This window comes from Mercenaria mercenaria, chromosome 10 (assembly GCF_021730395.1).
Source record: "Mercenaria mercenaria strain notata chromosome 10, MADL_Memer_1, whole genome shotgun sequence".
NCBI lineage: Eukaryota > Metazoa > Mollusca > Bivalvia > Venerida > Veneridae > Mercenaria > Mercenaria mercenaria.
Window position 1 is genome coordinate 431,084 of NC_069370.1, and position 26,912 is coordinate 457,995.

The 26,912-nt window shown below is 35.3% G+C and overlaps 2 protein-coding genes across 2 annotated transcripts; one reads left to right on the top strand and one right to left on the bottom strand.

Annotated features, from left to right (window-relative positions):
• Window positions 1-686: 686 nt before the first annotated feature.
• On the bottom strand, window positions 687-14,863 carry LOC128559742 (ribosomal RNA processing protein 1 homolog A-like). The gene is made up of 7 exons (XM_053552085.1): window positions 14,695-14,863; window positions 6,619-6,701; window positions 5,508-5,651; window positions 4,253-4,512; window positions 2,862-3,006; window positions 1,611-1,708; window positions 687-986 (listed from the first exon to the last, which is right to left on the bottom strand). Exons 1-7 carry the CDS (start codon window positions 14,816-14,818, stop codon window positions 794-796), a joined length of 1,047 nt encoding a protein of 348 aa, XP_053408060.1. The 5' UTR covers window positions 14,819-14,863; the 3' UTR covers window positions 687-793.
• A 79-nt stretch (window positions 14,864-14,942) lies between these two features.
• Window positions 14,943-26,101, top strand: LOC128559743 (archaemetzincin-2-like). Its single transcript, XM_053552087.1, has 5 exons — window positions 14,943-15,361; window positions 16,421-16,517; window positions 17,601-17,696; window positions 18,534-18,948; window positions 19,674-26,101. The coding sequence occupies exons 1-5, from the start codon at window positions 15,275-15,277 to the stop codon at window positions 19,969-19,971; spliced, it is 993 nt and encodes a 330-aa protein (XP_053408062.1). The 5' UTR covers window positions 14,943-15,274; the 3' UTR covers window positions 19,972-26,101.
• The last annotated feature ends 811 nt before the right edge of the window (window positions 26,102-26,912 follow it).

Sequence of the window (26,912 nt, forward strand, 5' to 3'; positions counted from 1 at the left end):
GCATATGGTTTTTGTTTTTATCCCGTTTGCCTGACGGATCGATATTGAATATGCTGTTGCTTCATAAATAAGTAAATTGTAAATCATTTGAAATAATGTGGATTTGTTCACTCATGTTATACAATTACGGTACTAGAATATGAATTATTAATATCCAGGTATGTGTAAGCACAGAACCATTGTATAGCGATCTATATAAGCTGAAGATAGAATCTTTCGCGTTTTTGTTAGATCAGAGTTTTTCATGGCTATTTAATTTCACGGAAATATACTACCCGCGAAAGGCATAAATTTAAAAGCGCGAAAACAATTCTAGGTTTACAGTAGTCGGGATAGAGTTCAGTACCTTTATCTAGATTTCTAGTGATATATATTTTTTAAAAGCTTGAGTTAGATTGAAAAAAAATTACTCTAGTTATTTACTATAGTTATGGAGTAGCAATTGATTCCCATCTGCCCAACCAAATACCTACAAAGGATGAAAGCACAAGACTGGCATGAAAAAGCTATAAATAAAATTTTATTTCCCGCCGTCCTGGGAAATATGAGTATTTCCCATTTTAATGCCAACCCTGCTATAAAAGTTCATATCTGGACAATTTATCTAAGGGATTGGTCACTGAACAAATTTTTAAATGATTATGTTGTAAAATGCAGTGTAATTTTAACCTGCAAAGGTTTCAAGTTCTACAGAAATGAAATGGATCTTGGATCTTTGTTTAAAGACTCTGGTTATTAAACAAATTTGTAATAATGCAGTGCAATTTTAACTTTATCCTAAAGTCTTACGATGTTAAATGAAATGGATCTTACCAGTGTGTTTTTCTGTTTTGTTCTTTTTCTTTCTATTCTTCTTTTTCCTGTCTTTCTTTCCATCTAAGTTCATCAAGGTATTGACTGCCTGTCGTACTTCATGGCCTGTAACTCCTTCGGATATGTTAATTTCCTTCTCTTGAGGTAAAACACCTTCTTGTATGTCCTGTAACCTGGTGAAAATAATCATTCTATAATGTAGTTAAACTTCAAAACTTCTTTCAACAAAGGTTACATACTCATTTAATATGGTGGTTAAAAACAGTTATACTGAAGAAATGTGACACAACTGTTCAATGCATTTCCAAATTTTAATAAATTATTTTTAGTTACATGTACTTCTTTATACCATAATTATCTCATGTCCAACAATTCAACTTAAAAATATCTGGTAGAATTACATACTCATAAACTCTTAAGTTACAGTGGAACCTGAAATGTCAATATTTTTCCATACCAACATTAAAATTTCATACTGGGTGTGTGACCTCATTTGTGACATCAGATACATGCATGTTGTTGCGTGTAAAAGTTCTTTGATATTTTCAATTTTACTCAAGGTAAAGAACAAATTTATATCATTTATGTTATAATTATAAGTGTAGTATGTGTACAGGTTATTAGATTTGCATCGAGAAATATGCACTCGTTCCTTCGTGGGATGATGAAAGTTGTGTAATATTTCCACTTCAGAACTTGTGCATATTTCTTGATACAAATCTAATAATCTATAACTATTACAGATCTTCTCATATTAACATCACAATTAACTTTAAGACTATATTTATTCAACTTACTTCTTGACTATTCCATACAACATTGGTCTGTTTCTACTTAATACGTCATCTTCTTGACTGACACGAAATATGTGATCAGATATCAACTTGCCGTCAAACTGAAAATACAAATTAACTCGGTTATAAATACTTCTGTATGCATTTTGCAAAATATATATAACAAGGAGCTGCGTTCAATAAACGCTTGATGCCCCCAGTGGCATCCTTGTCGATAGATTTTGCACCTAAGTCCAAAACGAGGTCAAGGTCAAGGTCAAACTGAGGTCAGGTGATGTTTGAAGATGAGGAATGGTCACAGTTTACATCTGTATTAGTATCAATTCATTCTTGTAAGGGGTATTGATGCTAGACGAAACGGTCCCATTTGGTTATTCAAGAGATGGCCCATATAAAGCAACCTAAGTCCAAAACGAGGTCAAGGTCAAACTGAGGTCAGGTGATGTCTGAAGATGAGGAATGGTCACAGGTTACATCTGCATTAGTATCAAGTCATTCTACTAAGGGGTATTGATGCTAGATGAAACGGTCCCATTTAGTTAACCTCGTACGAACGAACGGACGGACAGGACAATCACTATATATGCCTCCCGCATTAGTAGATGCTGGGGGCATAAAAATTCACATAGGTACTGTTAATTTTCAATGGCACATAATATATAAAATATTGTGGTTTTGGCCCAAACAACCATTTTATTGCAATCTCACTTTTGTAAATGAAATGAACAGAAACAGAGCTTGTTTGTTGTGGTTTTATTCAGAGAGACTCAAAATTTAGTCCCCCATGAATGTTAATTCTTTCACAGTATACAATACTGAAACTGATGAATATTTAATAGAGACTGTATTTACTAACAGCACATGTCAAGTACGAAATGCACTCAGCCTACTACGTAAAAGAGCTGCTGTCTAATGACATCATGCTGGACTACTTGAAACACATAATACTAGCTACAAACACAAACTTTACTTAAATTTTGTAATATGAAAAAGGATCGAAATACCTGGCTCTTGTGTAAATGCTGTGGTAACTCAACCGAGCCTCGTTACCCCCCTAAACAGCTACCCTCAAGCCAGATATTTCCATCCGTATCTTCAACGAGTAAAAGATTTGTATAATCTTTCATCTGTGAACAATAGATCTTAAGTAGCCCTTGCATCTGGTATTCACTCAAAAGAAATTTTGATCTTAAACTGGAGCAAATATTCTCTCTACATTATCAGTTATCACAGTTATTCTCCTAGAAAAACAACCTTTAAAGTCAAGAATGGAATATCCTCTGCTTCTTCAGTATCATCACTCTCTGCATTTTGCGTCTGCTGCATCCATACTTCATCAGCAATTCTTGTAACAACTGGATCAAATACACAAGATACCACCCTCTTCAGCAACGTTGCACTGTAATATAGATGGTCACTATTGGACATCACTAATTAACATGACTTAATTTAATGCACAAAATATTACCCTCTTATTACTATTACCCTTTTCTAGACAGTAATGATATACAACCATCAATTCATGTAGAAACTTGATCAAAGGTACAATAAATCACCCTCTTCAGCAATGGCACTCTGTTATACAGATATAATAAAGAGAATGCAAATTATTTTCTTTTTGTTGGATTTAATGTCACACCAACACAATTACAGGTCATATGGCGACATTCCAGCTTTTAATGGTGGAGAAACAGGAAGACCCCAGGTGCCCCAAGGAGCAAGTTATGACAAACAGTCACTTGGTAAAAACCAACGACCTTCGGTCAGCCAGCTGGATGGCTTTCTTAACATGAAGAATTCTATACCAGAAGTTGGGTTTTGAACCATCATCAGTGAAGAGCAAGTGATTTAAAATCAGCAACCTTAACAACTCGGCCACAGAAGCCCACTGAAGACAAATTCTGTTCAGATTTTTCTTTTATCACATCATGTGGTATTTAAGCTTACTGTAGCCTCATTCTGTTCTAAGTTTGCAAACCTTGATATTTCATTCCTGCTATTCTAATCAAAGGGTTTACACTGCAAGAACAACAGAGTGGCTGCAGTCCAGTTTATTATTAACAGCTACAATGAACTATATAAAGAATAACTGCTATGTAACAGGTATTTCAGACAGTTGCATCAAATCACAAATTTAAATATGACTAAGGACTAACTCTGACAATATCATCTTTACACAACACTAGAGCATAATTATACACATGCAACAGGAGAACTTGGTGCCTACTACTTATTGATAACACAAGACTAAGTGAACTTTCATATTACTTTGGGTTGGGGTATGAGTCATCAGGTTGGTGTGTTAGAAAGAGACGGGTATGGCTACTACAAAACATCATAAGGAAACACAAAGAAACTGAAACCCTGTAGAAAAAACCCAGATGCACAATTTCATATGCTGAATAACAATTCTATGACATCTGATGATTCAATAACATAAATTTGGTGGGTATTTTTTGACAGTCCAGGACCGTAACTCTGATTTCACTTGAGTAATATCCCAATCAAAACCCCAGGTGCACAAATTCTGAATAATAATCCTATAATGTTTGACGACATGTGCGTGGCAGAAGAGCAAGGGGGTTGGGGGAGGGCACAAAAAGACAGAAATAAGTTCAAGTCAGGCAAGAAGATATCGTACTCACTTTTTTGCTTTCTGCATAAACCTGATAAAGGGATCCAGTAACTGGAGCAACTGGGAACCAGTCAACTGACTGTCACCTGCTTTCTCTACTTCCTCCAGGTAAATGTCACAGAAATGTATCTTTAGCCCATCAGGTATGGTATCTGACTCCGGATTCATAACAGTGTCGTAAAACATCTGTGTGAGCCCCTCAAGCTTGTTTCTGTGCCATTTCAGTTTCTTCATTACCATTAACGATTCATACAACATGTTCCTCACCATCTAATAAATAAACAGCATTATCTGTAATACACAGTACATATTTTTCAACATTATTTCCCTTATAAATTTATACAATGATTTTTAATAATGTTGACCAAAGAAGAAGATTCAAGTATGATTGAACCTGCTTTAGCGGCCACCTGTGTTAAGCAGACATTTGCAGCCAGTCAACTAACTTCCCAAATTTATTTTTGTTAAGTCACCTGACACAAGCCATAAAATTGCCTCCCTTTGCTTTTCTAGTGTCCCTTCAATTGCTGCTTAACACAGGTCTGACTATAGCAATTCAATGCCTTAATCACAGACTGATGAGAGAATTGATTCTCAAAATTTCAAGGGCAACAAACTATTTTAAAACTATGGTGGCTAATTAAAGACATTTTGTTATGATGCACTGGCCTGCGCATGGCTTTTGTAAGATATTTTATCAAGTCAGTCTGGTACGCACACAAACGCACCATAACAAAATTTTGAATGTATTGTTTGTCAGAATGCAACATTTTATTTGGTGTTGGCATGTACACCATTAACAAAGATTTTATTTTCATGTGAAAGCCAAAACCAATTTAAATGCTTTGTTTTGTCATGTAAGCTTGTGGCTGCAAGGCAAATTTCATAGTCGTCTCCTTGCACGCATAAATGCGCGACAATGAAATATTTTATTTCAGCCTGGCATGGGCCAACAAAAAATCTTTGATAATGGTGCACACGCTGATGTGGAACAACGAAACATTTCACTTCGATCTGGCGTGGACGGGCACCAACATGTGAAACGTAATCTTTAAATAAAATAAAATAAACTGTTCTGTCGTATTCTGTGTTTCAGAGCCAAATATGCTACATACCGGTAAAGCACTTGAAGGCAAAATGACAAAACGAAATGTTCTAAATCATATAAAACAGACTATAAACATTATCAAGGTAACACTTACAGAGTAAAGCCACTTCTAATTTGTAAATTTTTTTTTAAGAAAAGTGAAATTTTTTTTACTAACCATCATAAACTTGTCAAGTCTCCAGATATCAATGCTGCTCCATTCCCGGGCCTCAGTGATAAAGAAAACCTTTATAAACATCATCTGGGCCTCGTGTGTGGACAAATCATGTACCAAGTTGGTTAGCGTTGTGCTCAGTTCTTCCTGTAAAAACAAGAATAATGTCAACATTGTATGACACATTATGCACATAACCAACTAAAAATGTTCCATAGAATAGAAGTATAAATCAAGACTTAGTATTATTCAGCAATAAAAGCCCCTTACCAGATGGAATAGTTGTCATGATAATATTGAACAAACTCATATTTGCTGCCATGGAAACCACATTCTTTTAAACTGAAACTCAACTGAAGAATCTGTATACTCTTCAAATAAGCTACCATCTATAAGTCAGGTTTCATGTAAAAATTTCTTGTGCTTTGTAACTAAGTTACCAAACTTAGCAAAGACAACTTTTTTTCTCAAATTTCTTAACTCCTTGTTGCCATAGCGACAAAATAAAAGGAAGTGCATATTCTCCACAATGCCATCTATCCGTGTGTTAATGTGTCAAACTTCATGAACAAAACATATTATTTTTTTCCACTAATTATGACAAAATCCAACATTTGTGACTGACAGAAGTATAGACAGATGGATAACTGGACAGGGAAAAACATGGAAAGAAAATAATATACAACTTTCTCACATTGTCTTCTACCTAACCTTTCTCCCAAATTCCATGGAAAATCTCTTGTACTTTTGAATTAACTGCAGAATCCACTTTCTGTCATATAATTTTACCATAGCAACCACATTTGTTGCCATAGCAGTCTTAGTCAATTCTGGGAGCAAAAAAGGGGTAATTCAAAGATGTAGGTCCTGTGGAGTATAATCTATTCTGTGTTAGTCTAAACCAATTTTGCTTTCAACAGTGACTGTCAAATTAGAGAAAGATTACCTGAAAGATGTATGAATGCAGCAATATGGCCTCTGTTCCTGCCCTCAATTTTAAGGGTCCACCAACAGCTATTTTTTTTTATTAATTCTTTACCACATGCAAATAACAACACCATAAATCCTGATTAAATCCTACATTCATTCTGAAATAAATTCAGTCAGTTCTCACCTGTAACAGGGGTTTGTCTTGCATCCACATGCAGTAGTGCAACCCCTTCCATAGCTTGAGGAAATCTTCACAACTAAAACCATCTGTAAAACATAACTGCCTAAGTGAGCTAATTAAAACATGGTGAAAAACTTAAATACATTTTTAATTTCCCATTAATCTTTCCATTAACTTCCCGTTGGTCTTCCGAAAGCATTCTCCACCACTGACAGCAATCCTTTTGCAGTCCTTTGGAACTTCATTTCTGACACCCCAACAGAACTGCAATGCTTCACATGGAATTTCTCTGTCTGATATTACCTTATTGCTTCCAATAATGGCAGGGATTTTCCCCCCAGATTTTGGTGATGGTACCATTTTTTTTAAGACCTGGTGCTTATAGTGAAAATATTTCGTGTGTAAGACTAGAAATTAAAATTCAAACATGAAGACGGAATTAGATACCTCTGATTTTTATTAGGCAAATGGGCTATAAATTGAGTTAAATCAGCATGTCAATTTACACACATATTATTTCAATAATTAAACAAGAGGACCATGATGGTCCTGAATCGCTCACCTATCCCCACATGACCCAGTGTTGAACCGAGTATGACGTCGTTATTTCTATTATTTGACAAAGTGACCTAGTTTTTGAGCATATGTGACCTAGATATCATCAAGATAAAAAATTCTGACCAATTTTCATGAAGATCCATTGAAAAAATAAATTGACCTCTAGAGAGGTCACAAGGTTTTTCTATTATTTGACCTAATGACCTAGTTTTTCAAGGCACGTGACCCACTTTTAAAACTTGACCTAGATATCATCAATGTGAACATTCTCACTAATTTTCATGAAGATCTCGTGAAAAATATGGCCTCTAGAGAGGTCACAAGGTTTTTCTATTTTTAGACCTACTGACCTAGTTTTTGACCGCACATGTCCCAGTTATGAACTTGACCTAGATATCATCAAGCTGAACATTCGCACCAACTTTCATGAAGATCCAGTGAGAAATATGGCCTCTAGAGACATCACAAGAATTTTCTATTTTTAGACCTACTGACCTAGTTTTTGGCCGCACGTGACCCAGTTTTGAATTTGACCTAGATATCATCAAGATGAACATTCTGACCAATCTTCATCAAGATCTCTTGAAAAATATGGCCTCTAGAGAGGTCACAAGGTTTTTCTATTTTAGATCTACTGACCTTGTTATTGACCGCACGTGACCAAGTTTCGAACCTGACCTAGGTATCATCAAGGTGAACATTCTGACCAATTTTCATAAAGATCATATGAAAAATATGGCCTCTAGAGAGGTCACAAAGTTTTTCTATTTTCAGACCTACTGACCTAGTTTTTGACCGCACGTGACCCAGTTTCAAACTAGACCTAGATATCATCAAGGTGAACACTCTGACCAATTTTAATGAAGATCCATTGAGAAATATGGCCTCTAGAGAGGTCACAAGGTTTTTCTATTTTTAGACCTACTGACCTAGTTTTTGACCCCACGTGACCCAGTTTCGAAACTGACCTAGATATCATCAAGGTAAACATTCTGACCAATTTTCATGAAGATCTCATGAAAAATATGGCCTCTAGAGAGGTCACAATGTTTTTCTATTTTTAGATCTACTGACCTAGTTTTTGACCCCACGTGACCCAGTTTCAAACTTGACCTAGATATCATCAAGGTGAACATTCTGACCAATTTTCATGAAGATCCATTGAGAAATATGGCCTCTAGAGAGGTCACAAGGTTTTTCTATTTTTAGACCCACTGGCCTAGTTTTTGACCCCACGTGACCAAGTTTCGAACTTGACCTAGATATCATCAAGTTGAACATTCTGACCAATTTTCATCAAGATCTTATGAAAAATATGGCCCCTAGAGAGGTCACAAGGTTTTTCTATTTTTAGATCTACTGACCTAGTTTTTGACCCCACGTGATCCAGTTTCGAACTTGACCTAGATATCATCAAGGTGAACGTTCTGACCAATTTTCATGAAGATCCATTAAGAAATATGGCCTCTAGAGAGGTCACAAGGTTTTTCTATTTTTAGACCTACTGACCTAGTTTTTGACCCCACGTGATCCAGTTTCGAACTTGACCTAGATATCATCAAGGTGAACATTCTGACAAATTTTCATGAAGATCTCTTGAAAAATATGGCCTCTAGAGAGGTCACAAGGTTTTTCTATTTTTAGATCTACTGACCTAGTTTTTGATCGCACGTGACCCAGTTTCGAACTTGACCTAGATATCATCAAAATGAACATTCTGACCAACTTTCATAAAGATCCCGTGAAAAATGTGACCTCTAGAGTGGTCACAAGCAAAAGTTTACGCACGCACGCACGCACTGACGCACTGACGCACGCACGCACTGACGCACGGACGACGGACGCCACGCGATCACAAAAGCTCACCTTGTCACTTTGTGACAGGTGAGCTAAAAAATCTGCATTCCCATAGTCCATTATACTATTACTAGTTGCAAACTAATCATCTAGTTTACCAGATGTTTACAACTGTATTAAACATAAACCGCTAATTTTATCATTGGCGCCTTAACGAGGTATTTAGTGCACCGTGTGCTGTCTGCTACGAGAAATATTTGGCAGTGTTTGAATATGTTTCTCAAAAAAGATAATATTTATACTATGGTTTTCAGAGGAAATTTTCGGGTATGACACAATCTTCCATTTATTTTCTTGTCAACAGAATTTTGGGAATATCTGCCTTTAGTTGGGAAAAAAGCATTATTTTTTCAGCTGGAGACACACTCAGAGTCAGTTTATGAAGGACAAAAAGCCCTGGGCAGAGAATGCAATTGAAATACTAAGGGGAAATTAACATCGCATGTAGCAAATGCGACCAACCTTAATTTATGCATCTTTAAAATATTCAAAATTTGCTCATGATATAAAAGTGACAAGGTTTTTTTACATGCCTTTGTTTTAGTCCAAATAATAGGACATTTTGGGACCGCGTGATAACTTTTGACTGTCGCTGTCCCGTCATGTCCAAACTTATTCTGCATACATGTATTTCTGTTAGGAAATCCCCAATGAAATGCGTTGGGAACATTTTCTGGTACATGTACAATGTATTTGTAACAATTACATCTCTGATCCAGTGTTCCTACTCACAAAAAATATTGCGTAAATCTCGTAAAAAAATAAAAATCACGCACATATCTTTTTCCCTGTGCAAGGCAGCACGCATACAGGTTAATCTGGAATCCCTCGGTATGTCCTAACAAGAGGGCCATGAAGGCCCTGTATCGCTCACCTGACCTACTGACCTAAAGGTCATCAAGAGTAACATTCTGACCAAATTTCATTAAGATATGGTTATTAATGTGGCCTCCAGTGTTATTTACTTTTCCTTTAATTTGACCTAGTGACCTAGTTTTTGACCCCAGCTGACCCAGATTCAAACCTGACCTAGAGATCATCAAGATTACCATTCTGACCAAGTTTCATAAAGATATGGTCATAAATGTGGTCTCTAGAGTGTTCACTAGCTTTTCCTAGTTTTTGACCCCACATGACCCAAATTCGAACCTGACCTAGAAGTCATCAAGACAAACATTTTGATCAATTGAATTTCAAACTTAAAATTAGGTCTCTAGAGTGTTAACAAGCTTTACTCTGGTGACCTAGTTTTTCACCCTACTTGACCCAGATTGAAACTTAACCTACAGATCTTCAAGATTAACATTCTGACCAAGTTTCATTAAGATATGGTCATAAATGTGGCCTATAGAGTGTTTAGTAGCTTTTCCTTTGATTTGACCTGGTGACCTAGTTTTTGACCCCACATGACACAGATTCGAACTTGACCTAAAGATCATCAAGATTAACATTCTGATTTTGACCCCAGATGACCCAATATCAAACTGGTCCAATATTTTATACAGGGTAACATTCTGACCAAGTTTCATTAAGATTGGGTCAAAATTGTGACCTCTAGAGTGATAACAAGCTTTAACTTTTTTTTGGCCTGGTGACCTAGTTTCTGACTCCACTTGACCTAGATTTAAACTTGACCTAAAGATCATCCAGATTAACATACTGACCAAGTTTCATTAAGATACGGCCATGAATGTGGCCTCTAGTGTTAAGTAGCTTTTCCTTTGATTTGACCTGGTGACCTAGTTTCTGACTCCACTTGACCTAGATATAAACTTGACCTAAAAATCATCATGATTAACATTCTGATCAAGTTTCATTAAGACATGGTCATAAATGTGGCCTGTATAGTGTTAACTAACTTTTCCTTTGATTTGACCTGGTGACCTAGTTTTAGACCCCACATGACCCAGATTCAAACTTGAACTAAAGATCATCAAGATTAACATTCTGACTGAGTTTCATGAAGATGCAGTCACAAATGTGGCGTCTAGAGTGTTAACAAGCCTTTCCCTTGAATTTGACCTGGTGAACTTGTTTTTGAACCCAGATGACCCAATATCGAATTCATCCAAGATTTTATTGAGTAACATTCTGACAAAGTTCCATTAAGACTGGGCCAAAATTGTGACCTCTAGAGTGTTAACAAGCTTTCCTTTGATTTGACTTGGTGACCTAGCTTTTGACCCCAGATGACTCAATATCGAACTCGTCCAAGATATTATTAATGGGTAACATTCTGACCAAGTTTCATTAAGATTGGGCCAAAAATGTGACCTCTAGAGTTTTAACAGTCAAACTGTAGACGATGCCGACGACTTTGTGCTCAGGTGAACTAAAAATAAACCTTGGAAATACTATGTTCCGGGTGAACTGATAGGCTAACTGCAGATGTTTTCTCAGTGAAGTCATAAAAATATAGACGGATTTTACATTTTAGCGCCTTGGGAAATGAATTAGCACTTTAAAATGGTAACCAATCTAATCTCGCCCCGTCTGCAAGAAAGTCGCAATTCGAGGCTTTACAGCAAATAACAATACAACAAGTGATACTTCGTAACAATCGAGTAAGGAATGCCAGCTGTCTACGAGAACTGACACTACTAATGCTAAAGTTCAGAAAAATTACCCGAAACGTTTCCAAAATAAGTGGTTGTCGGAGTTTAACTTTACTTTAGTATGGAAATTTTTATTTTATATAATAATTTTCATACCCTCAAAAATTGAGATTTACCTCCAGTTTTTGGTGTCCAGGGGGTAAGTTTACCCTTGAAAAAAATACTGAGTGGGAACACTGCTGATCATTAATTTATGTTGACATTAAAGCATGAAATTGCCACACTGTGTCGGCTGACATTTTTCGATTGTATATTTTGTGTTTTGTTTCTGCAATTGAGTGTCATCAGCAGTCCGCTGTGTATTGAAACCGGTGTCAGGGTTGATTTCTCCTCGCATCTGTTTACACATATTTCCAAAGATTTAAATCTCTTTTTTAAAATAATACAGTCAAACTCGCTTTATACGAACTCTTCGGGACCTGGGAAATATGTTCTTATCAAACGAAATTCGTATTAACGGATATATGACTCCCGAATAATGTACCCGAGCATGTTGGGCAAGTATCACCGGTATCGCAATGTGTGTGTTTTGAATTTTTCGGTAATCTCATCATCTATGGCTGCACTCTCTCCACAAATTTGCCTAGAAACAATATTGTGTCGCTTTTTAAACTTGTCAATAAATACGATTGTAGCAATAAAGTCAGTATGGCCTAAAAGTTTCGCAAACTCATTGGCCTTTCCCTTCAGAAATTCTCCACTTAATGGGATATCATTTATTATCTCAATTTTTGTATCCAAAGAAATTGCTTTTCTTTTTATGCCAGACTTAGGCGTAGCCATTTTTGATACTAAAAGTTAACAACATGGCCATAAAACGTACAATGAAATTATATTTTCATGGACAGGTGTACAAATGAAAGTGATTATCGCTCAATTGCTTAAGACATTATTTGTCGATTACAGGCTCAGGGTTCTCGGAAACGCCGAAATCGGCGTCCCTGTACGCATAATTGGTCCCGGTATACGCGTGTTTATTGCAGCTTGGGAGTCCCCGGACGCACGTTTCTGCAGTGAGACGCAGTGAAAATTAATTGATTTACATAAATTGCGAATACACAAGGTTTGACTCGGGAGCAAAATATGTGGGCGGAGTTACTCGCTTGTCACCGATAGCCGCGTATAGCCAATCAGCGTTGCCCGTTTCCACTTCACCGCGAGACAGATCAACTTGAATACATGTGATTGTCGGTGTGATTGCATAGGTGACAATTTCTAATTGCTAACGACGGATTACGTAGTGTTCGAAGTAACTTTGATTGTTTTCTCACGTACTAATTACCAATTTTAAAGAACTTTTTAGAATCTTTTTTAAGAAAGTGATAATTAGGCTTAATTATGAATGTCCGAGTAATTTTAAGATGCTGTCGATGCCGGTCTTTATTTTTCAGCAAAATCGCTAATGTTATTTGAGGAAGCATTTATTAATATGTTGATCTTAGGCATACTGTGCATTCTTGTATTTTAGACACGTTAAAATAAAAGTAGTAATTGTTTATATATTTTCTTTTCACTGTATGTTTATATACGTTTCCATTCTGAAATAAAAAGGTTAAGAAAAAATTATCAGGAGCAATTTTTGGGCAACTTGATATTTTCACAAGGGGGATTTTGTCCAACTTGATAACTTGAATGGGGGATTTTGTCCAGGAAGATCAGAAACAGCAGGGATGTGGGGGGAGGGGGTGTTGTCCAGGGGTGATTTTTTCCTACATTAATGTTTGACTACATGTGACCTATTTTATCTTTACCTTTTTACCACACCTTAACAATATTTATGTGAAGAACTGTGTTTACAAAATGTCTGTCGGCCTACACTTAATTTGACAGTACAATAAAGGCCTGTATTTTGACGAAACGTTTAAGTCTGTCCGTCAGTCTAGTCAGTAGTTGGGACTGCAACTTTTTCAGCTTTGGGAGTCCCAGGACTGCAACTTGAAATTGCTAGTGAGAACCCTGTTACAGGTGATAATCATTTTGATTAAATATCAGCACTGTACAGATTAAAACTGTTAAAAAATCAAGCGTAGCAAAAAATGACCGCCGACTTCTAAAATTAGTTCGTATGAAAAAATGGAAACTTATAACATTTTAGCTCATCGGGACTTCTAACATGTGTTCGTATGTCCCGAAAATTTGTATGAAGCGAGTTCGCTATTACCGAAATAATTTTACAAAGAAATAGAAGGACTCAGCCGGGGAATCCGGACTTTGTTCGTTATAGCCGAAAAATGGTATCAAGCGAGTTCGTATTCAGTGGACTCGACTGTAAGTTACATTCAACCCATTTGAAGTTTCTACATGAATATTAGTGTTTAATTTATTGGAGCAAGTTTGATAAGATTAGTATTTTATGACTTTTTTTTATTTTTTAACGTCTTCGTTTTCTTAACAGTAAAATGCAGATATGGGTTATAAGGCTTAGAGGGATGACAACTATAAAATAACAGATAATAAAATAAGTCATCCTGATAAGCCAATAGTAAGGCTACCTTTGTTTCAGCCAATGAAAGTTGATAAATCCCAGTTTGGCAATGGAACAACACAGTCCATGATACAGGTAGAAAGCGTGAGGTTCTCGGCTTGCTTGGGTGTTTTCATTGCCAAGTCCGGCTCATTCCACTTTCGTTGGTTGAAAAAATGGTGCAAGAAATACCTAGTCATTTTTTTGATCATCATGACATCATCAAATTCTGAATATTTTACAGAATCATTTAAATAGAAGTTGTGGGTTATTTGGTGACTATATATGTAAAGAATTTTATATAGGAGAAATATTGTCATGTCATGTCAGTGACGGCAGGTTGTCAACACAGCGGTTATCATGTCCAGCCCGTGATTACAGCTAAAAACATAATAATCTTAAAAATTCTCTCATTTCCTGACACTGTTACTTTTACATGGAGAATATACAGAGCTTAAAGTCCTTTCATCAAAGTCATTGGAAGTCTTATTTATACAAATGTAGGTCTAGTTTTTATCACATCTCGCGAAAACCTATGTCACCAGGAAGAAAATAAACTTAAGATTTTGAAAGTTAAATTTTTACCTTTCTTGGAAGCAGATTTTACTTTTAAATACTTTTTCAATTTTTTTACTGCTTTAAGGCGAGTTTTTGTCTCATTTCCAGCAAGATTTTGGGCAAATTTTATCTCTACTGGTAAACTTTCCATTTTTCCACATGTCCGGAAGTGTATAATTTTTAAACGCTGGTACCTAATCTGTCTCCCGAGCCCGAGCCAGGGAACAACTATTACATTTGAGCGCCTTCGGTTATCTCCGTTTCACGTTTATTTACATTGGACACTGATGTTTGTAAAAAAAAGATTCAATGACTAATAATATTTCAGTAATTTATATTCCTTATGACAACGTATAACGATATATATACCCTTCAGTTTTTAAGATCAACATCACATTTCAGTGACAGTTGCTAGACGGACTGACAAACTTTATGGCTGTCAAAAATTTTGATAAAATGTTGAAGATTTCACAATTTTGTGTCATTATACCAGTACACTGATACATATAGGAAATTAATAATGATAATATTTTAACAGAAGACAGAGTTTTAATTTCGAAAGTTCTTGATTTCATGAGATAGATCGTAGTGGCACTAGTTAAGAAAAATGGCTGCGGTAACGGCATCAAGACGGCATCGGATGTCACTCACTGATGATAAACTTCTTGAGGCCATTGGTATACAGAAAATAACGGTAACTAAAATAGCTAATGGGTATAATTATGCTTTATATCATAAAACTGAAGTAATTTATTTCTGGATTTTGACCCATACCTTTCTAGTCGTAGTAGAAAATAACAAACAAGTTGTATCATTTGACAACTTTTAAGGCAAAATAATGAGAATACAAGAAACCCTGAGAATACGAGAAACCCTGAGAATACGAGAAAAGGGGATAAATTAAATGCCCAAATCTGATAAATTTAATTGATGACCACCAGTATTTTTATATTGTTCATTGTCTTGCTGTCTTCAAATACATCTGATCTTATTTTTAGCTCGACTATTCGAAGAATAGGGGAGCTATCCTACTCGCGTCAGCATTAGCGTGAGCGTCACACAAATGTTAAAGTTTGCATACCACCCCAAATATTTTCAAAGTCCATTGAGATATTGCTTTGATATTTTGCATACTTGTTTACCAGCATGACCCTATTCTGTAAACAGGAGCAGACAACTATATCAAGCATTTTGACTGAATTATGGCCCCTTTTCGTCTTAGAATATGCTTATTGTAATATTAAAGTTTGCGTACCACCCCAAATATTTTCAAAGTCCATTGAGATATTGCTTTCATATTTTGCATACTTGTTTACCATCATGACCCCATTCTGTAAACAGGAGCAGACAACTCTATCAAGCACTTTGACTGAATTATGGCCCCTTTTCGACTTAGAATATGCTTATTGTAATGTTTAAGTTTTACTCATAGCTAATATTATATTATCAAGCACTGAGAATAGCCGAGCGCGCTGTCAACTGAAAGCTCTTGTTAATAAATAAATCTTATTTCATCCTGTTCTTCAAATAATGTAGATATTCACAAAGAACTGTGTGACAGCTAGTGGGTAATATTTATGAAGGGTCACAAATTTTAAAGTGATCTGTCTGATTTTTATCAAGAAATGGATTTGTTTAAAACTTTAACATTTGTTATATTTAGCCATTTAAGGTCCTCTCAACAAAATGCATGCTGCAGAGATTTTGCCTCTGCTTTTCTAGATACTACTTTAACATTTTGTGATTTTTGTAGGTGAAAGGGAAAAGTGAAGAAGAGGTTGAAGAAGAATATAATGACAAGTTTTCTGGTAAAGCAACAAAAGGCCAAGATATAAAGTTCTTTATACCAGGTATGAGGAAAAAAGAATTCAGTTGCTAAAACAGAAGATATTTAAGGTTTCATAATATTTAGCAGTAAAAGTGTGTAACTTTTTTGAAGTGACAAAGCTGTTAGATATAAAAATTACTTATTTGAGCAATATTTCTCTGTTTCTGTTATCTTTACCAAAATATTTTAATTCTGATGGTTATCTTTACCAAAATATTTTAATTCTGATTTTCTTTTAAGTCTTACCTTTAAAATATATACATAACTGAAAGCTTAGTTATTGAGGTCAGTACCGTATAATGTTCGCTTATAAGACGCACTCGCTTATAAGACGCAGGCCAAAATTGAACATGCAGTCTGGGGTTCTTTTTCTTTATATTTCCTTGTAGTAAACGCTTATAAGATGCTCCCCACTCTTGAACTGGAAATATGACTCCTGATAATGCGTCTTATAAGCGAAAATATATGGTATATATATTAAAGATGGTAATGAAAATAACTGCTTCATTAGTAAGACACAAAAGTATGTATTTATAAGAACCTTACAGATTGTATTAACTATAACAACTGTCTATGGCAGTGGTTAAAAGTTTTGGACTTAGTTTTGTTACAGCTTTTGGTTCTTTGGCATCATGGAGTCCATTCATTTTGATTATATAACAAGTTCTGCTTTAAAGAGGGTGCGGGGGCACGAGATTCCTTTACCTCGCATGAACAGACTCAATAAAACTGAGTCTTTTCTTATTTTGCTTGGTTGTATTTTATGCTTTCAAAGGATCTTCTTATCTATTTTATTTTTATCACAAGAGGTTACAATTTCATATGCATAGTAAATCCGAGAATGTTAGTGTTATTCTAAAATTGTCTGATTACTGGGTAAATCTACATGTTTAAAACATGCAAGTCTGCTTTTAATAGTTGAACATTTAAGGCTATATTTTATTCATGAACACCTTCAATGCATTGTTTTGAATATTGACAACCCAGATGCTTAAATATACAAGGAAATCTTAAGATATGCGCATACCCTTACAAGTATGAAATCATATCTCTCCACCATTAGCAGTACATTGTATTTCATCAATATTCTAATTGTCTGTTCCAGATAAAGATTTTTTTACCCCGATGGGGAAGTCGAAGAGAGGTGACTGGTTAGCAGAACACAAAGAATCAGGACAGACTTACAAACAGTTTATTACAGGTGATCTAATTATCATAGCATTCCTTGTGACGGTTTTTCTACCACTAAATATTTCCGATATGTGCTTGCACATAAGTCAGCCACGGCTAAGACTCTAAGACAGTAACTATTATATAAGGTCAATCAAAATTTGGCCATCACCTCTGCTTTATTAACTATCACAACGGTAGTCTTTAAGTGCTATGTGGCGGCTTTGTGTTGTTATATTTTCTGGTCCTTTGGGATCTGGAGTCCATTCTATGTTTATTGATAATAGAGGTTGGCTTAAACGTGTGTTAGGAGGCATGATGATTTCATTTACGCATCCGAGCCTGCTATTATTTTTCTGAGTTGTGTTCTGCGTTTCCAAAGGATCTTCTTACAGGTTTTATTAAAACTTTACAAAGCAAACAAGTATATTTATTCTTCTCCCTCATAAAGTATAGGTTTAATGTATTGTCGCCTTATTTCCATAATGCCGTAACTTGCTTTTTGATAGTTTTGGGAAACGACGTTTAAAGATTTGAGTGTCAATGACTACACTACTAACAGACTTGTTGAACTACAGTTTAGCCTGTTTGTTTGTTCTACAAAACCACAAATTCACCATCCAACAGATGTCGTAGGTATGTACCTAATGGCACTAAAATCTTAATTTTGCCAAAAATGGACTTACGGCACTCTGGAATTAAGGCGACGATATATAAAACTATGAAAGTAAAGACCCCCCCACCAAAAAACTGCTTAATATAAGTATTTCAGTAATCCAGTAATATTATTTATGCTTAAGGAATATCTGGGGCCAAGATGAGAATCACCACACTAGTTTAAATGTCAGTAGTTTTATTTATGCTGCAGGTGGGTACCGGGGCCCAGACAAGATTCACCACACCATTTATCTTGCACCAGTGACATTTAAAGAAGACGCAATACCGGAGCAGGTCCTGCAACCTCTGAAAACTTTTGCAGAAATATTCTTCGGAATGAAGGTTAACTGCATGGAAGAGCGTAACTTAGTTGGTAAAGTGTCAGATAGATTAAATGATGATATCTTTCAAGTTAAAGCGGGTCAGATCCTGGATAGACTTGATGAAAAAGTGCCAAGAGATGCATTCTGTGTAGCTGGGATAACAATGTGTGATTTGTATCCAAAAAATGAATGGAACTTTGTATTTGGATTAGCACGTTCACCTGGACGTACAGGTGTATACTCATTGGCCAGATACCTTACAAATTTTGGAGAAAGTACATATACGCAAATAAATTTAGACAGGTAGGTAAAACTTTAAACTGCATATATTGCCTTTTTGTAGATACCCATGGAAGCAAGTTGCCTTTAACTGCATTCTAGGAAAATATGTAGAAGACAGAATGCATACTGGGTACTAAGACCAGAAAATTTAGATCTGCTATGCATGATAGTATTTCTGCCTCATATTATTCCAGACTGTTTTGTTTGAAATTAGAAAAAGATTGCACAACTTGTATATATGATGCATCGTGCTGTATTTATTGATCTTAGTTCTTGGTGAGGTATAACTGTACTGTAAAAACTTTTGAAAGATGGGTACACTGTTGAATTTTATTGTTTTGATGTAAAGGTGTATGTAAGGAAGTCAGCTACAGCTAACTTGAACTATTAATTTTCAGTATCACTAGAGGTAGAATTTCTTGTCATATTGGGAGGTTCATTTAGAAACTTGTAAGATTCCATACATTCATAACATTATTGTTACTTGGTATTCTTAGTCGGATATTGGACTGGTGCCATTTTTCAACAGAATTTCAATTATATAATGGCAGTCAGTTGACCTAACTAGTGTTCCTGAATTCTGTAACAGTATTGATTTGTTCTTCACAAGAAACTGACAGTCTCTGCATATGAATCAGAGCTTGAGGGCAAATAACTCCACAGTCCAGACATACATGTATTCCTTTTGATAAACAATCTCCCAAGGAGCAGTGAGTAGACTATATAAGGTTTCTTTTTATTTGCAGTGATCCAATACCTACACTCTTAGTCAGGGCTTGCAAGACTATGTGCCATGAAATGGGTCACATGTTTGGACTGCGTCACTGTACTCATTTCCATTGCCTCATGAATGGTTCCAATCATTTAGAGGAGTCTGATTCCCGGCCCAGCTTCCTGTGTCCTATCTGCTTGAGAAAGTTACATCATGTGTGTAAGTTTGATATCATACAGCGCTACAAGGACATGAAGGACTTTTGGTCAGAGCAGGGTTTGAAGTCGCAAGCAGACTGGTTGGAAAGGAGATTAAATAAACTGTTATCTTGAGTTTTCCTGGAACAAATTTGGAAACCAGTCTGAAAATGCAACATCACCATTGGTTACTTTCAAGATAGTGCTCAAAGGTAACCAGTCTGATTATAAAATGTTGAGACTGGTTCCCAAACTCTACTTCATAAACTGAGACACTTGTTTCTCTTGTGCATCCATTTGGAAACAGCAAAATTTTTTTTCTTTTTTACTGCTTTTCATGTTTCCTTTATTGTGCATTTATGTTCCACTAGCACATCTGTCATTGAATTGAGATTCAGATAGCACTTATGGTTATGGATGAAAGGGATATCAAAGAAGAGTTACGTTATTGAATTTACTCAATAATAAGATCAGTGACTGTTAGTCCATCTATTCTTTTTAGCCCACCTGAGTATGAAGTGCTAATGATAACGTTTTAGACTTTGCTGGATGTTAGTTGTCTGTCCACATTTTCTTAAAAGAATATCTCTTCCCTAACCACTGACCTAATTTCAACCAGACTTCACAGGAATGTTCCTTGGCTATCAACTTTCAGAATCATCCCTTCAGATAGATTTCATCCTTGCATGGCAACCAAAGAAAAAAACTCCTTTTAAAAAAACACTGCTTGCATGATTTTGAAATAATTTCACAGAAATATTCCTAGGGTGATACCAAATTCTTTAAAATCATTCTGTATTTAGCTCACCTGTCACGTAGTGACAGGGTGAGCTTTTGTGATCGTCCGTCGTCCGTCCACAATTTCCTTGTGAACACGATAGAGACCACATTTTTGTATTTGATTTTAATCAAACTTGCTCACAACTATGGGCATAATATCTCGGTTCCTTTCGAAAACTTCCAGATCCCATCATGGGTTCCAGAATTATGGCCTCTGTAAAGGCCAAAATTTGCTATTTTGGGCTTGTGAACACGATGGAGACAACATTTTGCGATCAACTTTAATCAAACTTGCACACAACTTTTATTAGCATAATATCTCGGTTCCTTTCGAAAACTGGCCAAATCCCATCATGGGTTCCAGAGTTATGGCCCCTTAAAGGACCAAAATTTGCTATTTTTTGCTTGTGAACACGATAGAGACAACATTTTGCAATCAATTTTAATCAAACTTGCACACAACTTGTATTGGCATAATATCTCGGTTCCTTTCGAAAACTGGCCAGATCCCATCATGGGTTCCAGAGTTATGGCCCCTTAAATGTCCAAAATTTGCTATTTTGGCTTTTTGCAGCCATATAGAGACCTCATTTATGGTTTGATTTGATACAAACTTGCAAAATATCTTCAACAACAATAAATCTTGGATTCCATGATGAATCTATCAGATCCAATCATAGGTTCTGGAGTTATTTTATATCTGATTACCTCCCCTGATTTTAATCAAAATGGATTTATATCAGTAAGTACTGATAGGACTCATTTAAAATTTCATTATTGTTATTAGTTGGACTCAGACAATTAGGATAGATAACTATGGACTTATTTTATGTCAAATTACCTCCCTTTATTTCAAATTAAACTGGGTATATCGCCATAACTAATAAGGTACTGATCTGAAATTTCATTTATGCCATTAGATGGACTTGGACAATCGGTGAAGATACATATTGACTGAATTTATGACAGATTACCTCCCTTTATTTTTTATGTAAAAGAATATACCTAGCAGCTTCTAATGAGATTGGTTTGAAACGTTATTTATGTCTTCCATGGTAAGAAATTTCTACTTTTACTTCCTTTTCTAATATATTGTTGTAAAGGCTTGTACTCTATATCTTCTACATGAATGCATGATTACCACCCCTGAATTTATTAAAAATGGATTTATCTCAGTAAGTGTTTATAGGACTCATTTAAAATTTCATTATTGTCATTTGTTGGACAGAGACAATCAGGGTAGATAACTGTATGGGCTGATTTTATGTCAAATTACCTCCCTTTATTTCAAACTAAAATGGGTATATCTCAGTAATCAATGAAGATACTGATTTGATATGTCATATATGCCATCAGATGGACTCGGACAATAAGGGTAGATAACTTTTGACTGAATTTATGACAAATTACCTCGCTCACATGAGTTTTTTTCTGATCACTCGATGTCCGTTGTCTGTCTGTCTGTCCGTCAACATTTAGCTTGTGTATGCAATAGAGGCTGTATTTTTCAACTGATCTTCATGAAATTTGGTCAGAATGATTACATTGATGAAATCTAGGCTGAGTTTGAAAATGGGTCATCTGGGATCAAAAACTAGGTCACTAGGTCAAATCAAAGAAAAACATTGTGTATGCCATAGAGGCTGTATTTTTCAATTAATCTTCATGAATTTTGGTCAGAATGATAACCTTGATGAAATCTAGGTCGAGATCGAAAATGGGTCATCTAGGGTCAAAAACTAGGTCACTAGGTCAAATCAAAGAAAAACCTTGTCTATGCGATAGAGGCTGTATTTTTCAATTAATCTTCATGAATTTTAATCAGAATGATAACCTTGATGAAATCTAGGCTGAGTTTGAAAATGGGTCATCTGGGATCAAAAACTAGGTCACTAGGTCAATTCAAAGAAAAACATTGTGTATGCCATAGAGGCTGTATTTTTCAATTAATCTTCATGAATTTTGGTCAGAATGATAACCTTGATGAAATCTAGATCGAGTTTGAAAATGGGTCATCTGGGGTCAAAAACTAGGTCACTAGATCAAATCAAAGAAAAACCTTGTGTATGCGATAGAGGCTGTATTTTTCAATTAAACTTCATGAATTTTAATCAGAATGATAATCTTGATGAAATCTAGGTTGAGTTCGAAAATGGGTCATCTGGGGTCAAAAACTAGGTCACTAGGTCAAATCAAAGAAAAACCTTGTGTATGCGATAGAGGCTGTATTTTTCAATTGATCTTCATGAATTTTAATCAGAATGATTTCCTTGATGAAATCTAGGCTGAGTTCGAAAATGGGTCATCTTAGGTCAAAAATTAGGTCACTAGGTCAAATCAAAGAAAACTTTGTGTATGCGATAGAGGCTGTATTTTTCAATTGATCTTTATGAAATTTGGTCAGGATGATTACCTTGATAAAATCTAGGTTGAGTTTGATTATTGGTCATCTGGGGTCAAAAGGTAGGTCACTAGGTCAAATCAAAGAAAAACCTTGTTTATGCAATAGAGGCTGTATTTTTCAATTGATCTTCATGAAATTTGCTTAGAATGATTGCCTTGATGAAATCTAGGCCAAGTTCGAATATGGGTCATCTGGGGCCAAAAGTAGGTCACTAGGTCAAATCAAAGGAAAACCTTGTGTATGCGATAGAGGCTGTGTTTTTTTCAATTGATCTTCCTGAAAGTAAGTCAGAATGATTGCCTTGATGAAATCTAGGTAGAATTTGAATATGGGTCATCTGTAGTCAAAAGTAGGTCAGATGGACTCGGACAATAAGGGTAGATAACTTTTGACTGAATTTCTGACAAATTACCACGCTCAGGTGAGTTTTTCTGATCACTCGATGTCCGTTGTCTGTCTGTCTGTCTGTCCGTCAACATTTAGCTTGTGTATGCAATAGAGGCTGTATTTTTCAACTGATCTTCATGAAATTTGGTCAGAATGATTACATTGATGAAATCTAGGCTGAGTTTGAAAATGGGTCATCTGGGGTCAAAAACTAGGTCACTAGGTCAAATAAAAGAAAAACATTGTGTATGCGATAGAGGCTGTATTTTTCAATTAATCTTCATGAATTTTGGTCAGAATAATTATCTTGATGAAATCTAGGTCGAGTTCGAAAATGGGTCATCTAGGGTCAAAAACTAGGTCACTAGGTCAAATCAATGAAAAACCTTGTGTATGCGATAGAGGCTGTATTTTTCGATTAAACTTCATGAATTTTAATCAGAATGATTACCTTGATAAAATCTAGGTTGAGTTCGAAAATGGGTCATCTGGGGTCAAAAACTAGGTCACTAGGTCAAATCAAAGAAAAACCTTGTGTATGCGATAGAGGCTGTATTTTTCAATTGATCTTCATAAATTTTAATCAGAATGATTTCCTTGATGAAATCTAGGCTGAGTTCGAAAATGGGTCATCTTAGGTCAAAAATTAGGTCACTAGGTCAAATCAAAGAAAAACTTTGTGTATGCGATAGAGGCTGTATTTTTCAATTGATCTTTTTGAAATTTGGTCAGGATGATTGCCTTGATAAAATCTAGGTTGATTATTGGTCATCTGGGGTCAAAAGGTAGGTCACTAGGTCAAATCAAAGAAAAACCTTGTGTATGCAATAGAGGCTGTATTTTTCAATTGATCTTCATGAAATTTGCTTAGAATGATTGCCTTGATGAAATCTAGGCCAAGTTCGAATATGGGTCATCTGGGGCCAAAAGTAGGTCACTAGGTCAGATCAAAGGAAAACCTTGTGTATGCGATAGAGGCTGTTTTTTTTCCAGTTGATCTTCCTGAAAGTAAGTCAGAATGATTGCCTTGATGAAATCTAGGTAGAATTTGAATATGGGTCATCTGTAGTCAAAAAGTAGGTCATGGAAAATTTAGGTTGATTTAAAGGTTCAAGTCCAAATAATTGAAGTCTGAAATCCGCCTGTCATTATGTGATTTGTTCTGTCACATGAAGTGATTGGAAAACTTTGTTTTCCTTCAATTTTTTATTTTGTATTTAATTGTATGACTCACATCCAAAGTTTTTTATGCTGATTCATTCGCATAATTTGAAAGTATTTTAGATAACAACCATTGTTTTGTATTATGTTTTATTTTTGGTTGCACCAGTCATTTGTTTCATAGTCATTTTTCCAGACTTTGTAAATTAGCACTTACAGATATCAGTAAACAATTAGTTTCATATTTCATTGTGGTGGACCAGGAATTTTAAATGAATAATAATTGTGTCTCAGCATCATACCATATTTCATCATGTATAAACTATATTGTTTATACTATCCTCATTGTGCTAATTTTAAGCTTTTCTCAGTATTTGTGATACATTTTTCTGACCAAGATGTTTCAAGTAAATCATGTATAATATTTTCAGCAAGCCAGACAATACTTTTCTTTGTGCTGAAAGAAACCTGTCTTACACCCCGGGGGAGTGGGGAGTGGGGTCAGATGAGTAGCAAGCTGTAATTTACGAATGCATGCATCAATTCATATGCTACTACAATAAAATAGTGCTTGTGATCGTTCTGTGTCCGTCGTCCGTCCGTCACCAACAATTTGACTGTTAACACTCTAGAGGTCACATTATGTAAATGAATATACCTCCGCATCATCTAGTGAGATTGTTTTTAAATGTTATTTAAGTCTACCAGGGTAAGGAATAGTCATGCTAGTATAGAAATGCAGCATTTGAGCCTAGGACCCTCAAACTTGTTATGGAGATTGGCCCTGACTAGTACATGATCCAAAAAGGGACTGTTACAAGAAAATATTTATCCTGATGATATTTAATGTGTATGCCTATGTGATCTATGTCAAAACTTGATCTTATCATTAAGAACAATGGTACTCAGGTGAGCGATATAGGACCATCATGGCCCTCTTGTCTTGCAAAAGATGGCCACCAGGGGGCAGGGCTAGTTTTCCTTTAATATATGGCTGATGGAAAATTTGAGAAAATGTCCTCAGAAAATGCTGACTCAATTTAAAAAGATAACTTCCCTACCCTAGATGGTTGAACTCACTTTTCATCCAATCTTTTGAAAACATTTTTGTTGCCAGACAAGTTAGCTCTGTCAATGGCCTTGAATAGCTTTTGTCATAGGTCATATATTGGACTTTTTCTATACCAGTTTATTTACCTGTTACAGGTATTGTGAGTTGTTGTTGTAACAAATGAAAACACACCTGTTAAGAGATCATTACTAACTTGATAATCGTAATACATATACATTTAGTGCCAATGTTCTAATGCATTTACTCTAAGCTGTAACACAGCATAAACCATGACACAGCAAGAGATTAACTTTTTTTTGTCTTTGCAATACAACCATTTACATGCAGCTTGATGTATAGAAAAACAAATTGCATTTTATTTATTTTGTATGTTTATTTCTTGTTTTTGTCAATGTTTATATTATATTTTTTGAGGAAAAAATGTTATATAATCTTTTACAATAAACATGTACACAATTTGATATTCTTTCTTTTACTCAAAATTTACATTTGTACAAACACTTTCATTTGCAACATACTCTTTCCAGATGAAGTTTACATTCTTCTTTAAAACGTAATGCTGTTCTCTATTCAAGATGAAGGACATGAAAAACATAACTTTTGAGGAGAAACAACTAATTTATTTTTTCAAAATGATGTAATAGGCCAAAAATAAAGTTTAATTTTTTTTGTCTGAAAATTTCCTTATCTGAGTTTATGAAAGATGCCAAAATTTGTTTTGCTTCTTTTTTTAAAAACATTTTTTCCACCCCTAATTGCAGTTCAACGTTTAAGCAAATGATCGAATTAGCAATTTCTAATTTTCAGAAAATATCGTGTTTGAAATCCTACATTTAAATGATACAAAAATACCAAAAAATGTAGAGGTTATCATTTTGATTGATGACCATCGATAATATCTTGTGCAGCACAGACTGGTACCTTGTTTCCCCTGTGAGTCACTCAAGACAATTTTTCAATTCAATTCAATTCAATTTCAATTCAATTTATTTCGATCATGGCATATTACATGCATGTGATCATGACAACACAAGTAACAAAATATAACAGTCAAGAAACAGTTACATAAACATATGAATAGTATGCTCTTACATAATAAGATAATGTAGTTAATTGTTACAAGTATCAGATTTGAAAATATTTTGCCTAACATTACAGTTACTAAATTATCTAAATCAAGAGAAATTTTACATGGAGGATGAATCTATCGAAAAGCAGCCAAAATAATTTTGCAAAATAAAGCTAGTTTAGTAAGTTTTGGTCTATTATTAC

Coding starts and splice junctions, on each gene's coding strand:
- LOC128559743 (XM_053552087.1), top strand. CDS start 15,275: ATGGCTGCGGTAACGGCATCAAGACGGCATCGGATGTCACTCACTGAT. Junction 15,362..16,420: donor TTGGTATACAGAAAATAACG/GTAACTAAAATA, acceptor TGATTTTTGTAG/GTGAAAGGGAAAAGTGAAGA. Junction 18,949..19,673: donor ACGCAAATAAATTTAGACAG/GTAGGTAAAACT, acceptor TTTTATTTGCAG/TGATCCAATACCTACACTCT.
- LOC128559742 (XM_053552085.1), bottom strand. CDS start 14,818: ATGGAAAGTTTACCAGTAGAGATAAAATTTGCCCAAAATCTTGCTGGA. Junction 4,513..5,507: donor GACTTGACAAGTTTATGATG/GTTAGTAAAAAA, acceptor TTTATTTATTAG/ATGGTGAGGAACATGTTGTA. Junction 3,007..4,252: donor TTTATGCAGAAAGCAAAAAA/GTGAGTACGATA, acceptor TCTATATTACAG/TGCAACGTTGCTGAAGAGGG.